Consider the following 23,900-nt stretch of genomic DNA (forward strand, 5'->3'; position numbering starts at 1 on the left):
GGATGCCCCCAACATACGTGATCTTCACAGGAGATGGAGGAACCCGGCCTTCTATGGCAGGATAGCTGCCAGCCTGGCCACCAAAGGCGACACGCACAAACCCAGGAGCAGGTTCGCATGAAAATCAAGTTGGTCCGACAAGACCCTCAATCCTGAGCTCTGAGCTTCCCCTCCCCGTTCTTCCCCTTGCTTCCCCTTCCAGCTCCCTTCTCCCACGTTTCCCCCTCCCCTCTCCCACCTTCTTTCCCCAGTCTCACCAGAGTTTCATTCCTTCCCCCCCACCCCAGTTTTGTTAACTAAAGAGAGTTTGTGATCATGAAAATACATGTATTTTATTTGACATCAGGAAGGGGGGCTGGGAGGGGTAAGTGGAAGGATGTGAGAGAGGAATAAGGCACAAGCCCCCAGTGGGGCAGACCAGGGAGGCTCTTAGTGCTCCTAGGGGGGAAGCTTTCCCGCAAGGCTTCCTGGATACTGACAGCCCCCCCCCCCAATGGACCTCACAGATGGCAGCCTGCAGAAAGTGCAACCAGGCTCACAGCAACGCATCCAAGAGGAGCACCAGAGTGCCATGGGGCAGCTCTGGCTCCATGTTGCAGAGTGCTGTGGTGTCCCAAGTGAGGACAACCAGAGCACGCAGAGACAAAATGCTTTGCTGTCCCTCATCAAGGTAGCTAAGCAAGCAGGGAAACCTGAGAACTTGCTGTCTGGGGGGGGGGGGGTCCCTTTAAGCACAGATATCAGATAGCCTCAGGCAGCAGCCCAACACGGTAAGTCCTGATCTGGTGCCCTGCCGGAACTGGTTCCGGCCAGCCTTAAATGCGATTCACAGTCCACTCAGTGTGGACGCACTGTTTCGAAATAGCAAAATGCTATTTCAAAATGCATTTTGTGTGTAGACGCATTATTTCGAAATAAGATATTTTGAAATAACACTGTAGTGTAGACATACCCTCTGATAGTCTTACTGTTGCTAAATGCTGCAGCTATTTTTACAGATACTTTTTCATGCCCTTTCCCAACTATAAGGAAAATGGATGCTTGCATCTTAGTTTATGTAATGCAGCAACAAAGTCAAATCTCCGCCCAATTGAAGCCAATGGGGTCTTGTCATTGACACTAATAGAATCAGAAGCTAGGCTGCAGCTGTTAATAAAGTTACTTGGCTTGGAACACTGCACAGAACATCAGAGATACAAGTCACTGACCAAGGAGAACAACATCCAGGAGGAAGAACACAGTAAGGTCAAGTCAATCAGGGAATAAGTAGGGTTTGACAAGCTTGATGCCAATGACTGACTTTGGCTTGATATTGTTGCAGCTCCACTTTAGACTCCCTGATTTAAAACAGCAGAACTGGATCAGAATCAGTTCCCCTGTTTTAGCTGCCACATACCTCCAGCCCTGGTTTTCATGAATAGATGCAGAGTACCCTCTTAATTTTGATAAATCCAATGTCTCTGAATAGCCAGTGTCATGATTATGAGGGTTAGCCAGCAGCCTGGGGATTAAGGGGTTAACTACACCTAGCCAGGTGGAGAGACCAATAAGAATGTAGGTGGGACTTTTCAAACTGGGACAAAGGAATTTGGGTTTTTTTTTCCTTCTCTCCTTTTGTCTCTCGGAGAGTTCTCTGCAGCTACAGAGAGGGACAAGCATGTCTCTCTCTCTCTCTCCAAGACACCATTCTTCATTTTCTGTAAGTAGGGTAAAGTTTAGGTAGTTTCGTTAGGTTCTATTGTGTTATGGATTGGGTATGGGATCTGGCACTGCCTAAAAGATGTTTTGGCTTTTCTTTGTAACTAAGTTCTAGGCCCATGGAGTTTCTCCATGAGTATATTTTGTTACCTTCCTCTCTAGTCATTATACTTGCAACCAGAATATTGTTGTAATAATAAAAGTTCTTTCTTTTCTTTTATTAACCTGGCAGTGGTTAATGGTGTGCCCTGATTTTTGTTTTAGGGGGAAGATTTCCCAAATGATCTTTCCCCTGGTTTCTTTAGCAACATTTGGGTGGTGGCAGCGGAAGTTTTATTCCCAAGATCTAGGGTTTTTAAGATCTTGGGGGAAGTTTTATACCAAAGCCTGGTAGATAAGGCTTTGGGGTACACTTGCTGGCCCCCACTTCTGCATTTATCATGCCAGAGTGGGGAAGGAGCCATGACATGGTGGCACAGCGGTGGGATTATTTGGAGAACCCAGGATTTTTAAAAGGGCACAAGTTTCTTTTGAGTTGCAAGCTTTGCAGTTTTCCTTTTGTTTTTTCTTTTGTTGCTGGGCTGCCTCAGGGAGGAGCAGACCTTAAGCCAGACACAGACCTACCCAAACAGTTTGTTTTTTTGTTAGCTTTCGGGACAACTGGATAGCTAGGCTAGACTAGGGCAGGGAAGGAACCCAGTACATGCTCTTGCGATCAGGCAAGGTAACCTTAGAGAACCCAACCCTTCCTAAGCAACACCCGGAGGCAGAAACAGCCTCAGAGCCAGGCATGATGTTAAGTACCCGGAAAGATTCCACACCCAGAGAGGGGAAACAAGAGTTTACCTCTGTGAGCCCTGGGGGAAGGGATCTTGAAGAGGCAGAAGCAGCCAGCTGCTGCTCTCCCTCCCCCCCACCTGTGCCTTCTGTGTGCGATTATGCCATAAGGACCGGCAGGCCTCTAACTGACAAGGAGATGGAGTTTTTCCTACAGCTGGAGGACAGGCGTGCACAACGAGAGGCCGAGGACAGGCGTGCACAACGAGAGGCCGAGGACAGGCGTGCACAATGAGAGGCCGAGGACAGGCGTGCCCGAGAGGCCGAGGACAGGCGTGCACAACTAGAGGCCGAGCGTATACAACAGGAGGTGAAACTGGCAGAGATCGCAGCAGGGACGAGGCGAGCAGAACTAGAGGCCCAAGTTGCGCTGGAGAAAGCCAGGCAGCCGGACACCTCAGGTACCCCTCCCAACACTCCCACCTCCATCATCATTGAACCCCCCAGAAAGCTCCCCATGTACCAAGTAGGGGATAATGTTGAGGACTTTTTCCTCAACTTTGAGAGGGCCTGCCAGGGGTACAACATTCCTCCTGATCAGTACATGAGAGAGTTAAGATCCCAAATCGCTGGTCCCTTACTGGGGGTAGCTGCGGACCTGCCAGGTGACATGGCAAATGACTATGAACTGTTTAAGCAGGAGGCCAGACTCAGGATGGGCCTCACCCCTGAACAGGCCCGGTGTCGCTTCAGGGCCTCCAAGTGGACCCCAAATACACCGTTCCCTGAACATGCCAGTCGTGTCCTCAAAAACTGGGAAACGTGGCTCTCTGGAGAGCAGGCCCACACTCGGGAAGAAATCTCTCTCCTGATGCAGATGGAACAGTTCCTCGAGGGTGTGCCAGGAGAGATTAGAGGGTACATCCTGGACGGAAAACCAAAAAACCTCAGAGAGGCAGCAGTGCTTGGGGCCAGATGGATGGAACTGAGGGGCCACAGCAGCCTGGAAAGCAGTCTGAGGGGGCCCATCAACACCTGGGGATCCCCCCGATCCCCATCTCGCAGAGACGGGCCCTACATACACCCAGGAAGACCCCAGATCTCTCCCCGTTCCTCCATACCATCTGCTGGGAGCCCCTCCCGTTCCAATGATACCGCTGTGAGGCGATGCTTTAAATGTAATGGACTGGGGCATGTAAAGGCCGACTGTCCCCAGAGCACCAGCCGGCTACAACTCATCACTCCGGGGTTGCCACAAGGAGCCTCGGGTCCAGATGCCTCACTGATCCCCCTAGAGCGGAGGGAGACTGTGAGAGTGGGGGGACGGGAGGTTATCGCATGGAGAGACACCGGGGCACAGGTGTCAGTGATTCACCACGCTCTGGTGGACCCCAAGGCCATTGACCCAGAGACTCTAGTTACCATTCAACCCTTCAAGGCTGACCCCTTCGACCTGCCTACGGCCAAGCTACCAGTTCAGTACAAGGGCTGGTCTGGAACTTGGACTTTCGCAGTCTATGATGACTACCCCATTCCTATGCTGGTCGGGGAGGATTTGGCCAAGCATGTGAAACAAGCTAAGAGGGTGGGAGTGCTCACACGTAGCGAGGCTATGCAGGCTGTACACCCAGACACCCCGAATCCTGCAGTGATAGCTAATAGGTGTAATCAGGCTGATACCTTAATCCAGCCTCAGGACATGTATGAGGTTTGTGAAGGGGATGAGTGTGAATCTGGGAAGTTGTCTGTGGCTAGTCAGTCCTATGGGGAGCCAGGTAAAAGTTTTCCTCAATGTTTGCCTGAGGGAGAGAGCTGTGTGTCTGTGAGTGAGGTTTCTGCATATCTGCCTGGAGTCTCAGAGAAGAGGCTGGTGTCAGATTTTTGGTCAGATTTTTGGGCTCTCCCTGCCCTGTTTCGGGAAAGGGTCCCTCTGGTGCAGTCTGGAGTGGCTGGCCAGAGTGGAAGCTTAGTTGGGGAAAAAGATCAAATTCTGGAGGGTGTTCAGTGTGAGCAACCTCTGTGTGTGGAGCCTGGCAGTTTGGTTGCTGAGGAGGGGGGTATGCATGTGGGGGAAGGGTTTCTTCCCAGTTCTTTGTCTACAGGAGGTGCCTGTCAGCCTGGATTGGCTGAGGAGAGTGCTGTGGGCCCAGATTTAGCTCTGGGGGCAGCTGAAGCCCAGAAAGGAGAGGGGGAGGTCTCTGATCTTTCCCCAGAGGAGTCTGTGTGTTTTCCTGAAGGGGGGTTGTGTGAAGACCTGCCTGTTCAGGGGACAGAGGGATCACAGGAGGAGTTGGTGGTGGTTCAGCAGGGTGATGCTGCTGTAGAGCCAGGGGAAGATGAGCTTTTGCTTGCAGAAAGCCATAAGGAAGAGGATCCTTATGGTGAGGCTGGCCAGCAGGTTGCTGTGCCTGAGGGGGGTAAAAGTGACTTGGGGATAGAAAGATCCTGTGAGGAGCAAAGGAATTCCATAGCCATTGTGAGCAGGGGAGCCACACCCAGCCAGGCCTATGTCTGTGTGGGAGGGAGTTCACAGCCTAAACCCACAGGACATGGGGGAGGGAAAAGAATTGTGTTTGCCCAGGAAGGTTGCAACTTTTTAAATGTAAAAAACCAGAATTGTCAATGTACAGTTGGGGTGGATTTGTTCCTACTGCTTATGTTAACTTGCATAACCACTGTACTGCTGTTACTAAGAATGGTAACTATGTCCACTATGCATGATTTTGTACCAAAACCCTGGAAACTGTTACAAGATGTACCCAAGGACACACTGGATGTTCAAAAGCTTTGGGACCCTGGTATTTCACTGTTAATACTTGTAATTAGTGTTGAAGCTTCTCACCTGAGAAGGGACATTCCAAAATCGATATGCTGTATGGGAAGGGAAACTGAGGCACGGCAACATTTTGTGCAAAGGGACCCATGTAAGGTGTCTAATGAAAGCTTGTTCACTGTTGATTCTATGTATGAGACATGTGTACAGGTGTGATGTTTATATATGAAGGTTCTCATTAACAATCTTACTCTCGACATTTTCTTCCTTTCAGTAATGTATCTTTAGAGTTTAGATTCTAAAGGATTGGCCCAGCGTGATCTTGTGGGTAAAATCTAAAGTGAAAATTGGCTTGGTACTGTGGCTGAGTCCTTTGGACCAGGAGGATCTGTTTGGAGTTGGTGAGTGGGTTTTGGTAACCTCTCACCTGTGTGTGGAGGCCTAAGTCTGGTGATGGCATCGGGAAGCTGAAGTGTCTAAGGGGTTTTGCTGGTGAGGCTGACCGGGGAGGCAGCTGAAGTGCTCGGTGTAATTTGAGGGGTGCCTGGGAAAGGACTCCAGTTGAGGGCGGTAAATAGCCCTGGTTTTGTGCTCGGTGTAATTTGAGGGGTGCCTAAGGGGTTTTGCTGGTGAGGCTTCCGGCTGACCGGGGAGGCAGCTGAAGTGCTCGGTGTAATTTGAGGGGTGCCTGGGAAAGGACTCCAGTTGAGGGCGGTAAATAGCCCTGGTTTTGTGCTCGGTGTAATTTGAGGGGTGCCTGGGAAAGGACCCCAGTTGAGGGCGGTAAATAGCCCTGGTTTTAAGCAATTCGCCCTGAGCTGACACTCTCAGTGGTGCCAAGACCTGGCCTGGTGTATGGTAGTGGTGTATTTCGCAAGAGGCACAGAACCTGGTCAATTGAACTTTAGATCAAGACCCCACGCTATTCTAAATTTGATTTTGAGACTGAGAGTTTGATTGGTTAATGAGGCATTTCTGGATTCAACTACTTAATATTCTCTGTATAGCTGTGATGGTACTCTATGGATATGGAAGCCTTTGCTTACTTTTTATGTCTTCAAGCGTTTAGTCAAGTGTGCATAATGTATTTACTATGTTTTATCTTAGACCTACAGGAAGAAATCACAGCCAGTGTGGCCAGAGGCTGTCCAGCACCGTCTGTGATTTGGTGGGCATGTCATGATTATGAGGGTTAGCCAGCAGCCTGGGGATTAAGGGGTTAACTACACCTAGCCAGGTGGAGAGACCAATAAGAATGTAGGTGGGACTTTTCAAACTGGGACAAAGGAATTTGGGTTTTTTTTTCCTTCTCTCCTTTTGTCTCTCGGAGAGTTCTCTGCAGCTACAGAGAGGGACAAGCATGTCTCTCTCTCTCTCTCCAAGACACCATTCTTCATTTTCTGTAAGTAGGGTAAAGTTTAGGTAGTTTCGTTAGGTTCTATTGTGTTATGGATTGGGTATGGGATCTGAGATCTGGCACTGCCTAAAAGATGTTTTGGCTTTTCTTTGTAACTAAGTTCTAGGCCCATGGAGTTTCTCCATGAGTATATTTTGTTACCTTCCTCTCTAGTCATTATACTTGCAACCAGAATATTGTTGTAATAATAAAAGTTCTTTCTTTTCTTTTATTAACCTGGCAGTGGTTAATGGTGTGCCCTGATTTTTGTTTTAGGGGGAAGATTTCCCAAATGATCTTTCCCCTGGTTTCTTTAGCAACATTTGGGTGGTGGCAGCGGAAGTTTTATTCCCAAGATCTAGGGTTTTTAAGATCTTGGGGGAAGTTTTATACCAAAGCCTGGTAGATAAGGCTTTGGGGTACACTTGCTGGCCCCCACTTCTGCATTTATCATGCCAGAGTGGGGAAGGAGCCATGACAGCCAGCACCTGCTTTCAGAGCTTCATTATGCACCAGGTTTGTTTTTCTGTCAGTTAAATTATGTAAAATGAAGCCAATTAAATTGTGCAAATATGGATGGAAATCCAGTGCCGCAAGATTCTGTTTGCACACCCTTCATTGCCGCAGAATTATGTAACCATTACTTGACTACTTTGGTGCTGAGAATCTTAGTACCTGGCACTGCAGAGTAAGAAAACCTGATGCATAATTGCATGCCAAGAACTTGGTAAATAGAAATCCAGTCTTCCATTTTGGTACTCCACACAGGCTCGATATATCCATAGGCATAATTGAAATTGAGAAATGTTCTGCACCTGAGGCTACATCTCACCAAGTGCCATCACTTTCTTCTTGTTCATTCATTCAGCACCTACCACCTGCTTTGTGCTCTAAAAGAAAATTGGTCCTTGCTCAGGAAGCCTGTGTTCTAAATGCACTGGGGGTATGGTACAATTGTTCCCATGGTGCATAATGGAGGGGTGGTTGTGACCAGTTTTCTGTTTTTGACTTTCTACACTCATTTTGCCAAAAGAAGTACTGAACTGTGTAGGTGATTGCAGTTGCAAAGATTTCCATAGTGTGAGTGATTCTTCAAGAGTCAGAACAATGCGAGTCTCTTGCTCTCTCTCTTCCTTACTGGTATCAGGCAAGGCCAGGGTTTGTGTGCAGTTTGATTGTTGTTAAATAGAGAGGACTGAAAGTGAGGTATTGTAGGAAAGCTTGGGTTCAGAGTTGCTTTGCATATTCTGAACGTGGAAGGGGGTCTGTGAAATTTCTCATGTGCCAGAATGTAACCTGTTGGGAGGATTCCTGTAGAATCAGACAAGACTTTTGTATGGCACTAAAAGAAGCACTCTCTGAAAACTGTTCAGTCTTTTATTGTTTCAGTCTCCTTTCAGAAATGGCTCTTACTGGAAATTCCAAATGTGATTGATTCTCTTGTCTTCAGTGAGGACTCATTATTTAAAAAAAACCCTCCCCAATTGCTCAGTTGGGCTTTTTTTTTTTCTTTTGGAATCACAGGTGGTGCTGAGGTCTCATGCATATGTCTATGTGCCTTTAGAGAATAGGCCAGCTCCACTAGAATAAAGTACAGTGTGTAGGCATTTTTAATCTCCATGAATTCTGGTGCCTGAAGTCCGAAACTTGGGCAAAAGAGATGCAAAGTCTTCCTTCCATATGGAAAGGATATTTCATTCACTGCACATGATGCAGGCATCCTGATTTCCTTGAGGCTTAAGATGTAATTTCCATGAGGTCTGACACATGCAGCAGAGATTGCATACACTGTAATACCTATGTGCTCTAGCAAAAGTAATCTGGGAAACCTCAAAATGTGGACAGGATATAAACAAAGACTCCAAACATCAGGAAAGAACCCACTCCCACTCCCACTCCCACTTCCACCACAAACATGATCTGGGAGGCTTGGTGCTCAGACTGCAATGACACAAGCATAGCAGCAGATGCATTCTGAGGCTAGTGTAAATTGGAATCTATTAAAACATACTCACCACATTGTACATTAGCCATGAAAGGTCTATAGTAATTACCTTTCAGTTTGTGGTCACGTCCACCTTTATCCTCTCTGCAATAAGTAGCTATAACCTAGATATCTGTGTTGTTCTGCTGAGAGATGTGACACACACACATCTGTACAGGTTGAAGCTTTTTAGTCCAGCACTCTCTCTGGTCTGGCAACATCTGTGGTCCGGCATGATTTTAGTTAGGCAGGTGTCCACTTATCATGGGTGTGGTCAATTTGCCCATGGTCCCATATAGTTTTTTTAAAGCCACCGGTGTTGACTCTCAGTGTTTTGTGCTGTTATTTAGCTCTAATTTACCACTAAATGTCTTCTAAGAGCCCAGCAAGCAGTGGAAGTGTTGGTAATGCTGCTAAGCAATATTGACCTCTCATAGTTCAGCAAATTCTCTGGTTTGGCACCGGTCAGGTCCCCAGGGTGCAGGACTAGGGAGGTTCAATGCGTACCTTTGCTGGGAGTGACCAGAGGTTCTGGCTTAGCAGGACAGGGTGGTGGAGTGTCCCAGAGCGTAGGTAGGTGGACTCAGTGGAATGGGACAGTCTCCAGGGATCTCTGTGACTGAACCTGTCACAACTAGCTACAGTAGAGTGCCTCAACAGATAGGAGCTGTTTTTAGCTATCTTGGTGCACGTGCGTGCACACACAAAATTGGGTGTTTATGCCCTGGCCCAATAATAGCTATTTGAGGCATGTTGCAGAGAACAGCTGAGAAGGAATCTCCTATAACAGACTCAAGTGTGACTTACAAGATGCATCATTTTGGTTCCATGTTCAGAGGAATATCATGTGGCCATTTATTCTCTACAGGGTTAAGGGGAGAGGATAGTTAATTTTCACTAGAAATCTAACTTGTATTACAAGCCAACATTTTTTACCAGAGTAACAGTAAACAGTGTAGTCTAACATTTGCTCCTTTCTTTGTTCATGTGCTACCTGGACATTTAGAGCCTGATCCAAGGAAAGCCCGCTAAAGTGGATGGAAAGGCCAAAGTAAATGGAAGTGGGCAATCAATCAGGACTTTATTTCATAAACATTGTCTTATATTTCTGATTTTTAAAAGGGCAAGTTATATTGGTAGCAAAAAGAGTTTGTAACAAGCTTGCAATCATGGCGGAGTAGTGCAGGACGGTGTGGTTAATTACAGATGTGGAATGAGAGCTCTCAAACACGACTGAGGGGTCATTGCATCTTTTTTCAAGTGCCTATTTAGTGCTAAGATAGGAAGGGATGGCAAGAAATAACTCCTACTCAGATGCCTATCTGAAACTTCATCTACTATAAGGACCAGCCCTATATAATACGATAATACATCTTATCAGTTGTTGCTCCTTATCAAAAGGTTCAATAACAGCAAACCAAACAGGTTCACAATAGATACCAAGGAAAATCAGAAGGGCTTTACTCTATCCTGAGTTACATTGGTGTAGATATTATCTTCGGTGAAAACAATGAACACAAATGAAAAATGGTGTGAGATCATGTTGGTGTTAGATCCACCTGTTGTCTCTTGTCACAGTCCTAGACTGTGACCTCTGTGACAAATATTTATTTTGTACATTAAGACAGGTGTTAGCTGTCTTCCTAGAATTCACGAGAGCACTTGTGAATCTCAAATGCTTCACAATTTTGATTTGATTTCTGAGAGCCTCAAAAAATAAGGCTCATTCCAGAATCCAGGAATTCTGAACAATAATTTAAAATATACAGTAGGGGTTTTTTTCAGACAAATAAGTCACATCTAGCTGAAATAGTTAAGTGATAAAGCATACACCCTGAGTAGTCAATAAGTAATCCACAATCAACCTTGTTCCCATGAACTATTTGGGGAATATTTATGAACCACAATACACTAAGGAAATCAGGATAGATACATGAATGATTCTAAGGTAACAAATACTAAACTTGCAATTAACTAATTATCCACAAAATATAATTTAACTAGATCTAATAAGACCTTGTGAGTCCCCATGCCACAGAACTTCGAATTATCTGCTTCTTTGGGAAGCACCTACATTAAGAGACAAACATTGGCTTTAGACCCACCAACTGAATAATTTTGTCTCCTTTGCTGCATGCTCTTGTTAGGCCCTAGAGAATTGGGCCTAGTGCAGTTATGCTAAGCAGTTATGCTAAGACAGATAAAAAAGGAGGCTAACAAAGGTTTCTGGGTAGTCCCTGAGCAGAACTAGAGACACGGTTCAAGCAAGGGTGTACCCTACATACTTGCTTAAGTTGCAAAAGTACGATAAGTGAAAAATTGCATTCTTGTACCTGCTGTGATGTGGAACAGCTTGTTTTGAGAACTGATAAAAAAAACTCCCTGTTTCTCATCTCTCTGGGTATGTCTACACTAGAAAGTTAGTTCGAACTAACGGACGTTAGTTCGAACTAACTTTCCTAGGCGCTACACTAGCGCTCCGTTAGTTCGAACTTAATTCGAACTAACGGAGCGCTTAGTTCGAACTAGGTAAACCTCATTTTACGAGGACTAACGCCTAGTTCGAACTAGCTAGTTCGAACTAAGGGCTGTGTAGCCCTTTAGTTCGAACTAGTGGGAGGCTAAGGCTTCCCAGGTTTCCCTGGTGGCCACTCTGGCCAACACCAGGGAAACTCTATTGCCCCCCTCCCGGCCCCGGAGCCCTTAAAGGGCCACGGGCTGGCTACTCACTTTGTGCCAGTTGCAAGGCTGCAAGCACCCGTGCCTGCACAGCCTACACCTGCCACAACATGAGCCAGCCATCCGAGGGCTCCCAGCCCTCCACTGCTCCCCACGACCAGCCTGGCGGCTCCCGGGAGCCTGCCCGGGGGCGCAAAAGGCGGGCGCCCGCCTGGTCAAGTGCGGAGATCGTGGACCTCATCGAGGTTTGGGGGGAGGCCTCCAATGTCCACGATCTCCGCACTAGCCACCGGAACGCGGCCGTCTACGGACGCATGGCTGCCAGTCTGGCCGCCAGGGGCCACCAGCGCAGCCGGGAGCAGGTGCGCTGCAAAATTAAGGACTTGCGGCAGTCCTACTCCCGGGCCTGCCTGCCAGGGGCTGACCCGGAGGCCTGCCCCCACTTCCATGCCCACGCATCCTGGGGCCTCATGCCGTCCCTGCCCCCCGGGACGTGATTGACCCCGGGGCAGAGGGACCGCTCCTGGAGACGGAGGAGGAGGAGGAGGGCTCTGAGAGCCAGGAGCCTGCCGCCAGCCTTCCCAGGACCCGGGACCCCCGAGGCACCCCACAGAGCCGCTCGCCTGCATCATCAGAGGCCGGGGAGGCGTCCACCTGTGAGTACCCTCGTGTTCCCCTTATGTGTACGGGGGGCTGGGGCGAGAGGGAGCCCCGGGACCGTGCGCCTGGGCCTTGCCCACCACGGAGCAGCAGCTGGGGATCCTGCAGGGGCCCTGGCCTTGCAGAGGGGAGCTGGGTTTCACACACCTGGGCCCCTGGGGTCATTGACCGCTGGTCTTCTTGCACCACAGCTGCAGCACCGGGGCCTGCAGGGCGCACCACACCGCCTGCAGCAGCCGCCCGCGCCCGGGCAAGCAGGACAGCCAGGAACCAGGAGGACTACCAGAGGCGGCATCTCCGGTTCCTGGACCGACAGCTCCGTCTCCAGGACCACTGGGTCCAGGAGGACCTCAGGCTGCGCCGGAGGAGTCTGGAGGCCCTGGAGGAGCAGGGCCGTGCCCTGCGAGGCCACCTCCAGAGCCTGCTGGACCGCTTTCCATTTCCTCCTCCCCCTGCTCCCCCTCTTGCTCCCTCTGCTCCCCCTCTTTCTCCCCCTCTTGCTCCCCCTGCTCCTCCTGCTTCCGCTCCTGCTTCCGCTCCTGCTTCCTCCACACCCCCTGTCCTCTCTGCCCCCCCCTCCACAACCATTCCCCACCGACGCCCCCGGACCCGCAGTGTGGCGAGACGGGAGAGGCAGCCGGACTCCCACCCCTGAGCTTTCCTTTCCCTTCCTCCCTTCCCTCCCCTCCCCTTCCAGCTCCCTCGTCCCAGGTTTCCCCCTCCCTTCTCCCACCTTCATTCCTCCCTCCCCCACCCCAGTTCTCTGAAATAAACAGACGTTTTTGTTTGAAAAACAGGTGTCTTTATTGTACAGTAGATAGGGAGGGGAAAGGGGAAGGGGGGGGTAGGGTGGAAGAAGGCCCCGGTGGGGCATGCAGGGAGAGGTCAGTCCTCCTCCTCCTCCACCTGGAAGCTCTCCCGCAGGGCTTCCCGGATCCGGATGGCCCCCCGCTGGGCTTCCCGGACGGCGGCGGTGCGGGGCTGACCGTAGTGTCCAGCCATGCGGTCAGCCTCAGCCATCCAGGCTGGCAAGAAAGCCTCCCCCTTCCGCTCACACAAATTGTGGAGCACACAACATGCCGCCACCACGGGAGGGATGTTGTGCTCGGCCAGGTCCAGACGGGTGAGGAGGCATCGAAAGCGGGCTTTCAGTCGCCCGAAGGCCCCCTCCACCACGATGCGGGCCCTGCTCAGCCTGTTATTGAAGGCCTGGCGGGAGGGATTGAGGTGCCCCGTGTAGGGCTTCATGAGCCACGGCTGCAGTGGGTAGGCGGCATCCCCCACCAGGCAGATGGGCATGTCCACGTCCCCGACCCTGATGTGGCGGTCGGGGAAGAAGGTCCCGTCCTGCAGCCGCTGGCACACGGAGGAGTTCCGGTACACCCGGGCGTCGTGTGCTTTGCCGGACCAGCCCACATTTATGTCCGTGAACTGTCCCCGGTGGTCACACACGGCCTGCAGGATGACGGAGAAGTACCCCTTGCGGTTCACGTAACGGGACGCCTGGTGTTCCGGGGCACGGATGGGGATGTGCGTCCCGTCGATGGCCCCCCCGCAGTTGGGGAAGCCGAGGGCGCCGAATCCCCGGATGACGGCGTCCGGGTCGGCGAGGCGGACCACCCTGCGGAGCAGCACCCGGTTGATGGCCTTGACCACCTGCGGAGAGAGACACAGCAAAGCGTCAATCAGTGGGGCGCCCGGGTGGCTGGGAGCGTGCGTGTCCTGGCAGTGCCCCGCGCCCCACTCCCGGAAGCAACCCCCCTGGCGGCGTGTAGTACGGCCGGGACAGCCCGACCCCTCCGGTGCGGGGCGCTTTCGCCTCCTCCCGCCCCCCCCTTTGTCCCTGGGGCGGCCCATCCCCTCCTCGCAGCCCCCCTCCCCCCCGGCTCGGTGGCCGACGAGTGCCGTACCTGCATGAGCACTGCTCCGACAGTGGATCTCCCCACGCCGAACTGGTTCCCGACGGATCGGTAGCTGTCCGGCATGGAGAGCTTCCAGAGGGCGATGGCCACCCGCTTCTGGAGGGGGATGGCGGGCCTCATGCGAGTGTCCCTTCTTTGCAGGGCAGGGGCGAGCCACTCGCAGAGCTCCAGGAAGGTGTCCCTCCTCATCCTAAAGTTCTGGGTCCACTGTCGGTCGTCCCAGCGCTCCAGGACGATGCGGTCCCACCAGTCGCTGCTGGTGTCCAGACGCCAGATGCGGCGGGGCACGCCGGTGCCGGGGCGCCGCCGCGGCTCCTCCACGGCCCCCAGGGCGGCCAGGCGGAGAGGCAGGGGGCTGACGTTCCCCAGGTGGTGCCAGGCAGCCTCGAGCCATTGGTGGCAGGCTTGCAGCAGCAAGTCCAGAACGTGCACCAGAAGGTGCAGGGCGAGCCGTGGCTCCATGTTGCCACCTGCGGCGGTCCCGCCCGAAGGGAAGCACCGACACAGACGGGCACAGAGACCGACGCTTTGCTGTCCCTCGGCGAGGTTGGCAAGCAAGCAGGAAAAGCTGAGAACCAGCTGTCCGGGGGGGTCCCTTTAAGCTCGAGCCTCAGATAGCCTCAGACAGCAGCCACACAAAGCAACTGCTGACCTGATGCCCTGCCAGAACCGGTTTCAGCTGCCCTTAAATGCCCCCCTGCGTCCAATCAGTGTGGACGCGCTAGTTCGAACTAGCAAAACGCTAGTTCGAACTAGTTTTTAGTTCTAGATGCGCTAGTTCGAACTAGCTTAGTTCGAATTAACTAATTCGAACTAAGTTAGTTCGAACTAGTGCTGTAGTGTAGACGTACCCTCTCTGATCTTAACTCCCTGTTCCTGCCCTCTGTTTGTTCCTAACTCCATGTCTCCTTGTTGCCTGGTACTTGTCTTCTGTGCTGGTAAGAAAGTTGCTAATGCGTTATGAATTGCTTAAGGTCACATTGATATGGGAGGTTTAACTGAAAAAGGGGAGTGGGTTGCTTGGGTGAATATTCTATGACGTGATGGAACTGTCTATATAAACCTACTTGTTACTGAAATCGTGGCTGGTTCTCTTTGGAGACGGGCCGCTTTCTATTGCTGTGTGCACACTTCAATAAAGAGCTTGTGATTGGACCTTGCTGGTGTTACCTGTCTCTTTGCGGTCAGACAACGAACCGAGCCGTCTGGGTTCAAATCCCCAACACTCTTTGTTATATGGGAAAGCTGCAACCTATGGACTGACTCATTCTTAGTCCTACCAAACTGATAGCATGGTGCCAGGTCATCACTTGTACTATGTTTTCATTGATTTCTTCATTCTTGAAAAATGTAATATGCTTTACAATGTAGTACTCACAATGTAAATTCAAAGTGTAACTTTTTAAATTTCAGAGTTGCCATGAACTTAATTTTCAATGAAGACTAGAGATTTTGGCATGTTAGGTAGCTTGTTTTATGAAAACACAGTTAGATATTTTGAAAAATGATCTTGAGGCTCTGCAGTACTCATTTACAATGCACAGAAATTCAATGCTCCAGCTTTGTGATGTGTTGTAACAGCACCACCTGCAACACACATTCTTCCATGTTTTTTTTGTATGTCAAACACGTTTTCAGATATAGTCATGTTACATTTGTTTTGCCAGTTTGTGTGTTGAAGGAGCCACATAAGCAGTAGGGGTGTTTGCTTTCTGCCTTGGTCTCCAAATGGAGTCAATGTTTGAGGCAGAGTTGCTCCCTAAATGAAGGGATCGCCAAAATGTTGTTTGTGATCATGTCTGTTCCAGAACTGGTGTATATGGCCCATAAACCTAATTCCATTTCAAATATACCCAGACTCTGCCTTGCTGATTTTTCTCTCTAAAAGGAAGATGGTACACCAAATTCTAGATATCTGCTACCACCCAGCAACACAACACAAGCAGGCTCTCTTTAGATAAAAGCAGATAGCTTATTAGAAATGTCCCTGCCTTTATATAGAATTGGATTTTCTCTTGATAAGTCCCCCTGGTTTTAATTTCCACTCCCTTGATCCCAAGCCTCTCCTGGATATCTACCAGGATCACAAAGGGACTTAGTTGCACATCTCCTTTCATTAAGTTGTCTGTACCCTTCTTTCTTAACCCTATGAAGAGGTCAGGGAAAGAGAATGCTGGGGGTCTTCCATCCAGAAACCCTCTGGATATCTGTAAATATACCTAGATATAGGGTGCTGGAGGTCCCAAATCTGCATTGTGCTTGAACCAATATGTTTTGTGCTTTTAATTTTAAAATGGAACGAAAGGCTTAAAAGTCAAAAAGCCACAGCAGACAGGTGGAATTAGGAGTTGGGTGAGCAGAGGAAAAGCCTTGATGGAAACCGGGCTCCCCTTTCTTCCAGCCAGTTGAGGGAATAGTCTGTCATCGGTTGCCTTCTGTCTCTAGAAAAGGGAGATACTGAAGGAGAAAAGAAATCTGAGTCAGAGGGCTGAGCTCCTGCCAGAAGGTCTGGGGACTGGCAGCTGACTGACAGAGGAAGAGCCCTGCCTGAGTAGTGGAGAAGACATGGAGTTAAATATGAAATATGAAACTATGAGTCAGGGCTTTCTGGTGGGAATTCATTGAGGATTGATTAGATCACTTTGTAATTAAGGACTGTGACTGTGTGAATCTAATCTGGCATTAACCCAGCCCCAGATAGGGATCCAGTGATCCTTGAGCCATAAGAGTGAATGGGGGCCTGCAAGAAGAGGACAGGTTAACAGAGGAAGGGTGTCTGAATTGTGAAGGATCTCCAAGTACTATGTATTTGTCCTCTGAATTGCAGCTACCTCAGAAGAACAGCATACAATAGCAAAAAGGGCAACTAACATTTCAGCCTAGTAGACTATGGCAAACTCTTGCAAAAAGGGCTACAGGGTCCTAAAAGACCTCAGATGGGAGACAAACTTGCTTTTGGGGCCTCATGAAACAGTTGGGGGTGTGTCCAGATGTCTACACTGGCCGCTTGAATTTGCGCAAGAACACTGACTTTGTAATGTACAAAATCAGTGCTTCTTGCGCAAATACTTTCATGCTCCCGCTCAGGAAAAAGCCCTCTTGTGCAAGAATACTTGTGCAAGAGGGCCAGTGTAGACAAGCACCTTAATTTTTTGCACAAGAAAGCCCGATGGCTAAAATGGCCATCGGAGCTTTCTTGTGCAAAAGCGCATCTAGATTGGCACGGATGCTTTTGCGCTAAAGCACCTTGCCAATCTAGACGCTCTTTTGCGGAAATACTTTTAACAGAAAAACTTTTCCGTTAAAAGTATTTCCGCAAAATCATGCCAGTCTAGACAAAGCCTTGTTGTTCAGTTATTTGAGACGCTCCAGCATGTGCGGAGTTTGAATAGAGAAACCAGCCTTGGCCTGAGTAGAGAGCTGGACCTCTGCTATGTCCCCTTATGGCAGGGGAGTCCAAACTTTTTTCAAAGAGGGCCAGATTTGATGAAGTGAACATGCGTGAGGGCCGACCATTTTGCCTGACATTCTTTGAACCATTAAAATTAAATGCAAATTAACTATTTTATGCAAAGTTTATTGCAAACGGCATACTTTTCATTTCGTCACATGGATGACAAATCTAAACAGGTGTTAAATCACTCTGCCTTTCATATCTGAAGGCCAGATGAAAAAAAAATCCAGGAAGCTGAAATATATGTCAGGAACATTGTAAAGTACATTACATATTATTGGTAATAAAGGTTGTCTGTCAACTTTTAAGTTCAAAAAATATGAACAGGAACATAACACCAAGTTTACACGTTGTGTCCAAATATATTTATAACTGATTTAGACCAACTGACATTAACTGAGATTTTACAATGTATTCATCTCAATACATGTGGATTTGTTGGGGGCCTTAAAAGATAGATATTGCCAAATTACCTGTGGGGCCGTATTAAACCGGAACACGGGCCGCAATTGGCCCGCGGGCCGGACTTTGGCGTGGAGTGGCGGCAGGCAGCCAACGGAGCGTCCGGTAGCATGGGACGAGACAGCTGGTGGAGCGTGGCGGAGTGTTGTAAGGTGCCCCTTATCTATCTCCTCACCCCCATTTCTTCCCTGATTGGGAGGTGAAACCCTGCAGGTGAACTTTGGGTGGCACGGACCAGGGACAGAGACTTTTGGGGTGTTGGACTCTTTGAACTTCAGGTGATTCTTGGCTGGCAGGGTGGGGCTTAGCTCATGTTTGGGTTATGAACTTTGTTTGTGCTGTTTTCCCCAAGGTAATGCTGTATGACTTCTCTCTCTGTTTCATTAAATGTTTCTTTCCTACACTCAGATTCAGTGCTTGCAAAGGGGAAGCATTGCCTCTCAGAGGCACCCAGGGGTGTATGAATTTCCCAGATTACAAGGTGGGGGCTCGAGCCGGTTCTGTGTGAGATGGACCCCAAGATATTGAACCCAGCCCTGGTTACTGCCAGGCCTACCCAGCAGAAGGGTTACACCTTAAAGGGCAGTAGGTTACAGTATTGGCAAGCAAATCTCCTAAATACCAGAAGTGTGGTTCAGACAACCAACTCAACCTTGTGAGGTACCTTCTGCCATGGCTGCAAGTGCTATAAAGGGAGGCCAGGTATCCCCCTTTTTCTCCATGAAAGAGGAAACTTTTAGCAGGAGGTTTTGAATCTCTTCCTGGACCCCAGTCAGCATTGTTGGGCCTTCTGGTGCCAAACTTGACTGCTTCGCTGTCTGTGAGTACTGCAAATGCATAGTATTGCTGGAGCCCTTCTACTGGAAGCCTTAGACAAGAGCAGCCGCAGGCTGAGATCCTATCTATAAAGTGATAAAAAGAGTGGCTTACTGAACCGAGTAGCTTAAGAGAGAGAGAGAGGGGCTAGTTCTGGAGACATTTTTCCATTCATCCCTAGTTCTGAATCCATCTTCATTAAAAGTTTTCCATGGGATTCTACAGTACTAACCTTAAAAGCTCCATCATCAAACTCCTGTAAACTAAGTTTACATGGAAGGAACACAGCAATTTTGGGGGGGGGGGGGGGAATATCTATTGACCTCTCCAAATGAAGAGCAAATGTTATACAGGCATGGAGAGTATGAACTAGACGTGATGGAAATTCCCCCCGAATGATCGTGGTATGTTGGCCTTGATGCTGCAATGACCTAAGTCAATTGCTTCTCTATTGCAGGATCAGGCCCACTGGCTAGGTGCTGTGTGGAAGGTAGTACTGCTGCATGTATTGTAACAACAGGGGGGCTCGAGGGGGATTCTGATCAAGATCTTTGGTGGTATTTAGGTACGTAAATACCTTGGGCTCTAGGATCTGGACCTCTGTCCCCAAGCTGACTCTTTGGTACCTTGTTTAACAAATATTAAACTTACTTTAAACCATTTTAAACCCATGTAATGGACACAGAAATAGAGAAAGGTGCGAGGTGCCATAATTGGCTAAAGATTTTAAAATGTTATAAATTATTATTTTTCTCTTAGGTTTGTGGAGTTTGTTTCAAACTCCAATGATCAATTGGCAGTGAATGGGAATGTGAACACTGCAGCATTTACTCTGCCTCTAACCTGACTGCCTCAAGATATCCTTTGAAGTCTTTCCAGATGAGAGTTTCAGCCCCCTCACACACTCTGTACAGTAATTATGCTCCACTTTCAGTGCTGAGAAAGGCACTTTGTTTGACAGGGTCTCATCTGTGGTGCTTTTATATATTAATGAAAAAATGGTGCCAAACCTCCAAAGCACATTCTAGCAAGTAGACTGGAGGTAACATCTTTGATGGTAAAATTTTTTGGAGGGGGTGTATTGAATTCTTACCATCTCTTCACTCTTCTTCTCTTTCCTTCTTCCAGTTACATACTGGCACAGACTAACGGCAAAACATATTGCTGACAAAAGTGTTTAAAGAGGCTTTGGAACAAATGGCTTGTGGCTGTCACATGGGCCTATGTTATGAAGCAGGCTATGGATTAAAAGTTGGTGAAGTGAAATAAGTATAATGAAATCAAAGTGAAATTAAATTCCATTACTTCACATTGCGCTCAAACTTTCATTGGGCCGCAGATTTTTTTAAGTAAAATCATAAGTTGAGATGTTTCCAAGGCAAAAACTAGAAGCTTTGATTGGTTGTTGGGTAGAAACTGTTGCTGTGGATTCTGGTCCTCAGATTGATATGGGAGGGAAGTGTATTTGTTTTTTGTTTTTTGGTTTTTTTTTTTTTTTTTTTTTTGCACTGGTGAAGAAATTGAGCCTTCTGACATTAGAGAGCAGCATTTCTTTTCATTTCCTTTTGAGGCATGCAGACCTATGCCTTTGCATTTATAGAGGGTCGCCACATTCACAGGTATAGCCAAGCAGATTTCAGCTCAAAAATAGAGCATAAGTGTTAAGATTCAAAATACTCCTGCCACTTCCTAGATCAGGAAGGTGATCTAGATTCAATTCCTGGCTCTGCTACTGGGTAACATTGGGCATATCACTTTGCCTTCCTGTACCTCTCTTTCCCTATCTGTAAAATGGGAATCATAGAAATGTGGGACTGCAAGTTGCCCTGAAGTCCAGCCCTCTGTGCCACGGCAGGACCAATAAACCAACCCCAGACTGTTATTTGTCTAACCTGGTCTAAAAAAACCTCCATTGATGGGGATTCCACATTGGTTTGCTCCCAAATTCTCCCAAGCAGCCAAAGATTACTGTCTGGCTTGCCCTGTCTGCCAAGCCCACAACGTGGGTAAACCTGTAAAGACAGTTCTGGCAACCAGACCTCCGCCTTTGGGACCATTTCTGAATTTACAAATGGACTTTATTCAATTGCTTAAATGTCAATCTTTTGAATAATGTGCTGGTTATTGTTTGCTTGTTTTTGGGATGGGTAGAAGCTTATCCCTGCAGGAAACATGATGACATCACAGTAGCTAAGAAACTTCTAAATCATTACATCCCATCATGGGGAATACACCTTGTGATCTCCAGTGATAAAGGTACCCACTTTACTGGGCAAATTGTTCAAAAAAAAAACCTGGAAAAGTACTACTCTACCAGACAAGCACTGCACTGTGCACGACACCTGGAAAGCGCAGAAGCAGTAGAAAGATGAAACAGGATTTTAAAGAACAAACTTGCTAAAATATGTGAGAACTCTGGCTTAACATAGATAGTAGCACTCCCGATTGCCCTAATGAGCATGAGAGCCACTCCTAATCAGAAAACTGGACTCAGTCCACATGAAATTGCATGTGGCCAACCTATGAGACTGTAAAGCAGCCCAGAAATTAACCTGGCTGATGCCACACTTGTTAAAGGAAGCATAGTCAAGTATTGCCAGGAACTTATGAGGTGTGTACAGTCTTATCATTCACAGGTTAAGGACGCCTTCCAGGAGGTCCCGACTGAGCCGTGCCTTAAACTACAACCAGGAGACTGGGTTTGCGTGAAAGTTCACCAGCGGAAGACTGCCCTGGAACCCAGGTGAAAGGGTCCCTACCAAGTCCTTCTGACCACCCATACGGCTGTAAAGTGTGAAGGATTGCCCACCTGGATTCACGCATCCCACTGCAAACCCGTTCCAGCCCCTACAGAGGTTGGCCCCAACAAGGAGCACAGCAGACCTGGTACCAGAGACCCAGGTCCAGAAGCAGATGGGAATCACCACAGACCTGGTACCAGAAACCCAGGTCCAGAAGTAGACGAGGATCAGCGCAGGCTTGGTACCGGCAATCCAGGCCCAGAAGCAGACGAGCCTGAGAGACCAAGACTAAGGTACCAGCTGCGGCCCAGAAGAACCTGCCAGCGATAGGTGAAGCAAACTACGAAGTCCTGAAGAACAGCCAGCATGAGGCTGGACAAACAATTCATGTTGAGTATATGCTTAATCTTGTTTTTAAAACTAGCAGTTATAACCTATATGGTTCAAATGTGTTTATGCTTTTAATGAACCAAGTTTCCCAAGAATTTAATTCCACAAGTTGCTAGATATGTGCTCACAGTCCGGTACATTCAGAAGGAGGCATCCCAATGATTCCAATCCCACTAAACAACACTCAAATGAATGGCACACTGTTTAGTGAACTAAGCCAAATGATACTTGGCAGGATAAAGGGTTTACTAACCCAGGGTATATCCGCCTAGCCTTGACCCCAATTGGAAAGTACTGCTGGACATGTAATGGTTCAGGAGCCAGGGTGAGAAAAAAGCCCAAACCGATGGCCCTAGACTATGTCCTAGCTAGTAAGGGCGGGGTTTGTGCCTTAGTAAGAAGAGAATGCTGTGGGTATATTTCTGACACCAGCAAAGAAGTAGAGGAAGATGCCTCAGAGATTGAAAGAACTGTGGAACGCCTAAGGCAAAGGGAAGACTGGACTCTCTGGGATTGGTTGGGAGGCTGGTTTGGACATGTGGGAACTTGGATTTTGCAAAGAGTAGTTTTAGTATTGGCTATATTCTTTTGTGCTTATTGCTGTTTCTTGTTAATCAATTGCTTTATTTCTTGTATTCTGGAAAACACAAGACAGACCCTTACCAAAGGGAATGTGGAACTCATGATGTTAAAATAGGATGAGCAGAGAAAGGAACAAGAAATGTACATAAATACTTTAATGGAAAATGGAGGTATAAAATGGTTTCAAGGTTAGCCTTTAAAAGGCTAAAAGGGGGGAGTTGTAGAAGCTATTTTACGTTTAGCTAGAAGTCATCTTATATATCAGAAACCATTTCAGCTTTTCTCTCAAGCACATAGACCAGAGTGAACTTTCTGTCACCCTGTGAAAAGAGGCCTACAGGATGGGCTATTGGTATGTGTTAATTGGGCTGGTTGGGACAGGAGATGTACTCCCTCGTACCTGTCCACCATTTTGTTGATAAGGCTTTGTTTTTCCAAATTTAATTGAGGATTTCTGTAATTGGATGCCCTGACGTCAGACTGTTTGGCTAAGGGTATAAAGATACTAGGATTGATTGTATTAGCAGCCTTACTGGGCCCGGCTCTGCTGTGACCACGTTTGGCTCATGCTGTGCTTTATTAATTAATAAAGCTATTTGTTAGCTGCCTAAACACAGAGGAGCGTGTTTTTGCTTCGACACCTTGAAAGCCTACTCTAGAATTAATTTTGTAACCTAAGGATAGCTAATATCTTACCCAAGTCTCCTTTGCTGCAGACCAAGCCCATTACTACTTGTCCTACCATCAGTAGACATGGAGAGAAATTGATCACCACACTCTTTAAAATAGCCCTTCCAATATTTCAAAACTACCAGGTCCCCATCATTGTCTTTTCTCATGATTAAACATGCCTGTTTTTTACCTTTACCCCAGAGGTAGCATTTCCTACGCCTTTGATCACTTTTCTTGCTTTCCTATGTACACTCTCTCCTGTTTGTCCACATCTTTCCTAAAGTGTAACGTGCAGGGCTGGAAACTATACTGAAGCTGAGGGCTCACCAGTGATGAACAGAGTGGGCAAATTACCTCCCTTTGTAACATTGGTGGGGAAATGTTCCCAATTAATATTAATCTGTTAAAAAGGAGGGTGCAGTTTTTAAAACCCAACTGAGATTTCAGGTTCAAGCTTATAGGTCCATTACTGAAACCATATTGTGTAGAGGACCACCTTGCAATACTTTGAATGAGGTAAGTGAAGATCACAGAGACCTGGGAGATCGGTTGGAAATGGGCAGGACCATAGGCTATAATAGCAGAGAAAAAGAAGGGACAAGGCAGAATTGGGAGGTGTCAAGTATGGGTTCTCTTGGCCAGGCCTTGCGCGCATAGCCGAAATCTACCTCAGCAACCTCACCACATCACATGGATAGCAACAAGGCTTATCTGCCAATAAAATGGAGCTTGTCAGAGTCCAGCACTCAACACCATATATGGGCATCACACCGCACCCTGAACACACCCATGCCACTCCCAGAGCACAAACAATAGCAAATATGGTAATAGGCAATAACATGAAAACCCCTGAGCCCTAAGCTCGGAGAGGACTCCCGAATACTGGAAGACAGA

At 48.1% G+C, this 23,900-nt stretch overlaps 1 protein-coding gene across 2 annotated transcripts; it reads left to right on the plus strand.

Moving 5' to 3' along the window:
* Positions 1-1,478: 1,478 nt before the first annotated feature.
* Positions 1,479-22,928, plus strand: LOC142829545 (uncharacterized). Of its 2 annotated transcripts, none has more exons than XM_075929657.2 (2): positions 1,479-6,650; positions 21,243-22,928. In XM_075929657.2, exon 1 carries the CDS (start codon positions 2,993-2,995, stop codon positions 5,462-5,464), a length of 2,472 nt encoding a protein of 823 aa, XP_075785772.2. In that variant the 5' UTR covers positions 1,479-2,992; the 3' UTR covers positions 5,465-6,650; positions 21,243-22,928. The 2 variants fall into 2 exon arrangements, with proteins under 2 accessions (XP_075785772.2, XP_075785773.2); XM_075929658.2 differs by having other exon boundaries at positions 21,258-22,928.
* The last annotated feature ends 972 nt before the right edge of the window (positions 22,929-23,900 follow it).

Source organism: Pelodiscus sinensis, chromosome 4 (assembly GCF_052426305.1).
Source record: "Pelodiscus sinensis isolate ZL-2025 chromosome 4, ASM5242630v1, whole genome shotgun sequence".
NCBI lineage: Eukaryota > Metazoa > Chordata > Testudines > Trionychidae > Pelodiscus > Pelodiscus sinensis.